A 7,263-nucleotide genomic window follows, 5' to 3' on the forward strand; every position below is an offset into this window, starting at 1 on the left:
GCCCAAGACAAGCCCCCACCGCCCCAGTGTCTGTGTCCATTGGTTTTGCTAATATGTGTGCATACAAGTCCTTTGGTTGATCTCTAATCCCCCGCCCCCTGCCTTCTCTCTGAGGTTGGACAGTCTGTACAGTGTTACCTTGTCTCGGGATCTATTTTTGTTCATCAGTTTATGCTGTTCATTATATCCCACATATAAGTGAGGTCATGTGATATTTATCTTTCTCCGACTGGCTTATTTCTCTTAGCATAATGCTCTCCAATTCCATCCATGCTGTTGCAAATGGTAAAAGTCCTTTGTTGTTTATAGCAACGTAGTATTCCATTCCGTAGATGTACTACAGTTTTTTAATCTACTCATCTGCTGATGGGCACTTAGGTTGTTTCCAGATCTTAGTTATTGTAAATTGTGCTGCTATGAACATAGGGGTGCATATATCCTTTCTGATTGGTGTTTCTGGTTTCTTGGGATATAGTCCTAGAAGTGGGATTACTGGGTAAATAGGAGTTACATTTTTAACTTTTTGACAGTGTCTGCACCAGTCTGCATTCCCACCAGCAGTGCACGAGGGCTCCCTTTTCTCCACATCCTCATCAGCACTTGTCATTTGTTGATTTGTTGATGATAGCCATTCTGACAGGTGTGAGATGGTATCTCATTGTTGTTTTGATTTGCATCTCTGGAATGATTAGTGACTTTGAGCATATTTTCATATGTCTCTGGGCCTTCTGTATGTCCTCTTTCGAAAAGTGTCTATTTAGATCCTTTGCCCATTTTTTGATTGGTTGGCAAATATATTCTCCCATGCAGTGGGCTTTCTTGTTGTTTTGTTGATGGTTTCTTTTGCTGTGCAGAAGCCTTTTATTTTGATGTAGTTCCATTTGCTTATTTTATCCTTAGTTTCCATTGCCCTAGGAGCTGTATCAGTAAAGATAGTGCTACCACAAATGTCTGATATTTTGCTGCCAATGGAGTCTTCTAAGATTTTTATCGTTTCCTGTCTTACATTTAAGTCCTTTAACCATTTTGAGTTTATTTTTGTGTATGGTGTAAGTTGGTGATCTAGTTTCATTTTTTTGCATGTATCTGACCAATTTTCCCAGCACCATTTATTGAAGAGACTGTCTTGACTCCATTGAATGCTCTTGCCTCCTTTGTCAAATATTAATTGAGCATAATGGCTTGGGGCTATTTCTGGGTTCTCTGCTCTGTTCCATTGGTCTATATGTCTGTTCTTGTCCCAGTACCAGGCAGTTTTGAGAACCGTGGCTTTGTAATATAGCTTGATATCTGGTAGCTTGCTTAATCTTGAATGCATGTTTCATTTTATTCACTGCTGCTTCTGTGTTTATTCAGATGGTCATGTAGTTTTCCTCTTTTAATGCTAACATGGTAAAGTAATTAAGTTTAAAGTTAGCATCCTAGTAGTCCCAGAATAAACTCTATTTGGTCATAGAACTTTTTATTCATGCACTAGAGGCCTGGTGCATGAAATTCATGTATGGGTAGGGTCCCTAGGCAATCAGGGCCGATCTGCGGGGAGACCAGTGGGGCGATCGGGGTACCCTGGCCCCCACCTTGGCTGGCCTGGGGCCTGAGGGCAGCTCCTGTGTTGAGCGTCTGCCCCCTGGTGGTCAGTGTGCATCATAGCAACTGGTCAGTCCACCGGTCATTCTGCTGTTAGGTCGACTTGCAAATTAGGCTTTTATTATATAGGATTACTGGGTATGGTATGCTATATTTTGTTTAAGTTTTGACATCTACATTAATAAGTGACTGTCCTAAAATTTTCCTTTGTTATTTTCTTCTTTGTATTTTATCATTACTTTTCTTTTTTCTAATTTTTAAACTAATTTTTAATCTCTATTTTATAACATTCATTTAAGATTATAAATCATAGCCTTAGATGCAGTTTTAACATGTGGTCCCTTCATTATCATTCAGGTTTAAATATTTCATAATTTCCATTATGATTTCTACTTTCACCAATGAATTATTTAGAAGTATGCATGTGAAGTGGTGGTGGCTATTGTTTTGTTAAGGGATTTCTAATTTACTCCATTGTCAAAGAATGTTATCTATGCAATACTGGGGTTTTGATGTTCTCTTTTTCCATAACAATTTTAATTTTTTTTCTTAAAGTCTGTTATGTCTGAAAGTAATACTGTGTCCTAGCCTTCTTTTGGTTAACATTTTCCTGAAATTTTTTTCATCACTTTCTTTTTATTTAATTTTTAACTTGTAATTATGAAATATTATAAACATTCAGAAAATATAACCCTAATGACATCTATGTACCAATCACAGGGACTCAATAAATGTTTACATCTTGCCCAAAACAGGACATTTTTAGTGTCAAATTCACAAGAATGAGATGACACTTGCATAAAAGCTACTGAATTAACAAAAAGGGCAGAAATTAATAAAGTAATTTTTCATAATGAAATGAGAAGACAATTGACAAAAGCAAATCTAAGGAGATGAGGGGGAAGGACAGTCTTAAGATTTTACATTAATCTAAAAATAATGCTTTATTGCATCCATTCTAAGATATCAATGATTATAAGATACATCCCAATGCCAGAGATGTTAACATATGAAAAAATAATGTAGAATTAATGAGATAAAGCACCAGCAGAAAAAGTCAGTGCCAAAACTATTAATAATCCATCATGGTACACTGCTAACCTCTCCTGTGATAGACTAAAAGAAAAGAGGACAGTTGACTCATAATCAGTCAACTCTAATGATCAACACGATTGGAAAATGGAGTACCCAGTTTCACTAACCGGTAAAAAAGTGTTACTTTAAATGACATATGGACTAATAGTTTTTGAAAACTCACAATATATTTATCATTAAAACTATGTTGAATATAATTCACCTTATTTGGATGATTCCTAAGGCCCTGTAGAATTCTTCAGAATCTGAGATTCATTTTATCTATGGTAATTATTAATTACAACAGTAACTACTATTGACTAAGAATCTAAGTCCCAGACAGTGTGTTTGGATACTTTTTAATATATCTATTAATTTGCTATTCATAATTTCATGATTAAATGACATGACTCCTATTCCAGAGAGATAAAGAAAATGCAGAGCTGAATAGATGAGTTGCCTGAAGTCACAAAGCTAATTATTAGCAAAATCCAGCTTGGAATTCCATTTCATATATGGCCTGTTCTTGTCTCTACTCCATACTACCTCTTTAATGTTACTATATCTCCATTTTTTAGATTTTACCTGTAAATGTCAATATTTTGCTTTTAGCTAGTATGTTGGGAAGGAGGAAAAATCACACCAGGACTTAACCAACATTTTACTTTTCCGTTAAGGCAAGGGCACCATCTAGTGGCACACACTCTGCCACCAATACAATCAAAGGAAGTAGATGGGAAGGAAATGGTTTCTCACTCTTCTGCTTTCCTCAGCTGGTTTTACACTACCTTGCGACAAGTTGGGAATTTTTATGTTAACTCTTCTAGTCAAGAAATAGAGGATCATGGTGACATTAAGGACTGAACAGGGTTTTGGAGACAGGCCCAAGTTCAATCCCAGATTCACCATTTACTGTGTAACCTTGGAAAGTTACTAAAAGTAGCTTGAGTCTCAGCCTCCTCACATGTAAAATGAAGTAACACCATTTACCTAACAGGGTTATCATGAAAATACAAGTGCAAATAATCCAGCACAGTGCCTAATCGTAAGAGCTTCCTCAATTACTACAGTTCCTTTCCCTAGACTCCTTTCATGTAAAATAAAACCACACGGGTGTTTTGTTTTGTTTTGTTTTTAGAAAATATATCATACAACTGGCTTATGTTGTGCTTAAGGTAACTTCCACAGCTCCTTTGTATGTAATCTATAGTAAATACTCTGCAACATTTATTCATTATTTTATAAATATACAAAATCAACAATAAGCAATTTTTGTTGTTACATAACTTACTATGTACCAGGCACTTTTGACAGTGGATGGGGAACTCACTATCGAATGGGGAAATCAGACAAGTTAAAATGTAGGTACTTTCATGACTATAAGTGACAAATGTTGTGATAAGGCAGAGGAGAGGGTATGTGAATCAGTAATGCTTCACAACAGAACCAACATTTGAAAAGTCTCTTAAAAGATGAGCTCACCAGGGAGGGCAGAGAAAATTCCTGACATAGAAACAATGTCAACTGGAAATATTGGGTGAAGTATATAAGTAATCGTCTAACCATTATACACCTGAAACTAATACAAAATAATACTGCATGTAAACCGTAATTGAAAAATAAAATTAAAAATATGTATCTCAAGATCAATGAGGAATGAAGAAACACAATGAGGGAACATGAAGTATAATGTAGTTGGAATATAGGATGGGATGGTTGGAGAGGTGGGAAGAGATCTATGGTGTGGATCAATGTAAGCTCATTAAGCTCATTTGGACTCTAGATGATAGATGCATATCAATCACCATCACGGTTACATCAACATCCATAGCATGTATATATATATATGTTGTATACTAGTGTGAAACCCTATGCAAACATTATTGCTAAGCCTCACAACAACCCTGTGTGGCGGAAAGACTGTTCCATGATGTGGACTCTCAAGTTAGATCAAGCTAGATCCAAGCCAGAACTGAGATTGTTTCCCATAATAACTCTCAGAGACTGCTTGAGCAGCCCCTCCCCTATACTGCCTGGTGTGCTAGCTCATGCTGATTCCTGGAACAGGCTGTTGTAGCTAAGCATTTCCCCCTTACCTAGGGTGGATCATACCCCAGTACCTCTGTCCATTTGCCCTGTTCTATATCCTAGTAACTAGGGGCCCAGTGCACAAATTCGTGCACCTTGAAAGGACCTGTGGGCTGTGAGGCTGCAGTAGGCACTATTGAGCCTATCTCAAGCCAAGAAAGCAGTTAATTCCAGACTGAGTGGTGACTGAGGTCAACAGCAAGTGCTTAGAAAAGCAATTAAGAAGACAGAAGGAAAACCAAAGGAAAGAAATAAAACAGTAAACATTTTCTAAATTCTTTATACTATCACATATATACCATCATCTGCTCAAAATAAGCCTGTCTCATTCCTATCCTGCAACTTCACTATACTCCTATCTCAGTGCCAAAATTTGTCCATTAGAATTTAGTTTCTTTCTCAGAGTTATTTCCCATTTCTACCAATTAACTACGGCCAATAAAGGCAATAATATAGTCACACCTTCCAAAGAAAAAATGGCAGAAAGAAAGCAACAGACGACTGAAAAAGAAAAGGTTACCACTAGAAGCTGATTCACCTAGTTATGATAGAGTTGGTTCTTCTTTAGATACAATGGGGTACTAGAAACTATATCCCCAACTCTGCATTCTTTCTTGCCTTTAGCTATTTGGAAACTGAACAAGCAATTAAAAGCAGCATAAAGCTATTAGATCTGCACTGACTAATAGAGTAGCCACTAGCCATAGGTGGCTACTGGGCACCTGAAGGGCAGCTAGTTGAAACTGAGATGTGCCATAATGTAAAGACACCCTGGATTTGGAAGACTTAGTATCTATATATATGAAAGCCTAAGCAACCATTATACCTGAACGACCAGAACGACCGGAACACCAATCACTATAATGCACACGGACCACCAGAGGGCAGACACTCAATGCAGGAGCTGCCCCCTGGTGGTCAGTGCGCTCCCACAGCCAACCTCCCGTGGCCCCTCTCCCCAGCCCCAGCCAGCTTCCCGTGGCCCCTCCCCCCAGCCAGCCGGCCCCTGGATAGGCCTCAATCACCAGCCAGGCTAAGGGACCACACCTGTGCACAAATTCATGCACCAGGCCTCTAGTTTAGAAATAATGCAAAATATCTCATTAATAACTTTGTTACGGATTACATGTTGAAATAATATTCTGGATATTATTTATTTGGCCTAAGCAAATATATTATTAAAATTAATTTCACCTATCTCTCTCTACTTTTTAAATGTGGCTACTGTAAAAATTTTAAAGTATATATGTGGCTCACATATTTCTACTGGATGTTGCTGCTACATCACTGTTGTTAAAGAATGTTGAACAAAAAGAACAAAGAAGCAAAAAGTAGGAATTTTTCATAGTTTTTTCTACTGTTTGCTCTACTACCAACACTATAACTCATTTTCCAACCCCTGTCCTTGATTATAAAACAGAGATGATTAAACAAAAAAATCAGTAGCTACATTAAGTCATGGATACAACATTAAATCATAGGCCAAAAGAGTTTAGCCCTGGTTCTGGTACTGACTAGCAGTTACCCTGGAGAAATCATTTTTTCTCTCTGGCCTTAGTTGCTTACCTAACGAAGCTAAACTAAATTTAGACTTCCGTGATTCTGTCAAAACATTGTTTTTCTTTCTGTCAAAATTGGTTTTCATAAAAATGAGTAAATACTCACTCTGAGTCTAACACATCCTCGGCGAGAGCCTCTCATCATTTTGTCCTTGGACTAAAAGAAAAACAAAAACATTCAATGAATAAAAGTTTTACTGATTATTTTTAGAATCATCTAGGGATTAAGAGACAGAATTTATAGTAATATCCCTCCATTCTCCCCATCCCTCTTCCCCCCAAATCATTTCAAGATAGAAATTAGCAGGTTTAAAATGAAATTGTTTTACAGTCTATACAAATAAACCTAATTATAGGATTTTATGAATACTTTTAATGTAGCATATCATATATATATATAAAGCCAGCGACTGGAACGCTGTAATGACCAGAACGACAGGTTGCTATGACGCCCACTGGCCGGCCAACCTCCCGTGGCCCCTCCCCGCAGCTGGCCCTGCTCCCACATGGCCTCTCCCACCCTGATCAAGGACAGGGCAGCCGACCAACCCCCCTGCGGCCCCTCCCCGTGGCCAGCCCAACCCCAGATCAGCCCCCCCACCCCAATTAGGGGCAGGGCCGGCTGGCCAACTGCTTGTGGCCCCTCCCTCTAGCAGACCACTCCCCCGATTGGTCCCCCACCCCATCAGCCTGCAGCCCCTCCCCCCAGCCAGCTCTGCCCTCAATCAGCCCCCTCACTCTGATCAGAGGCAGGGCTGGCCAGCCAACTACCCATGGCCCCTTCCCCAGGCCACTGGCCCCGGATAGGCTCCCACCCACCCCCTTCTGGAGTGGGGCCCTCCGGCCAACCTCCCGCCATCTCCTCCTCCCAACAGGCCCGGCCCCAATCCGCCCCAATTGGGGCTGGGCCGGCCAGACCCCACCCATGCACAAATTCTTGCACTGGGCCTCTAGT

At 39.5% G+C, this 7,263-nt stretch overlaps 1 protein-coding gene across 9 annotated transcripts in view; it reads right to left on the reverse strand.

Annotated features, from left to right (window-relative positions):
- OSBPL9 (oxysterol binding protein-like 9) overlaps window positions 1-7,263 on the reverse strand; it is a 124,979-nt gene that overhangs the window by 100,161 nt on the left and 17,555 nt on the right. For 8 of the 9 annotated variants that reach the window (XM_005872488.2, XM_005872486.2, XM_005872485.2 and 5 more), the window contains exon 2: window positions 6,415-6,465. In XM_005872488.2, the coding sequence (XP_005872550.1) occupies window positions 6,415-6,465 (51 nt within the window). Of the gene's footprint in view, window positions 1-6,414; window positions 6,466-7,263 lie in introns of those variants that run through there. The other variant, XM_014544802.1, reaches the window with a different exon arrangement.

This window comes from Myotis brandtii, unplaced genomic scaffold (genome assembly GCF_000412655.1).
Source record: "Myotis brandtii unplaced genomic scaffold, ASM41265v1 scaffold382, whole genome shotgun sequence".
Lineage (NCBI taxonomy): Eukaryota > Metazoa > Chordata > Mammalia > Chiroptera > Vespertilionidae > Myotis > Myotis brandtii.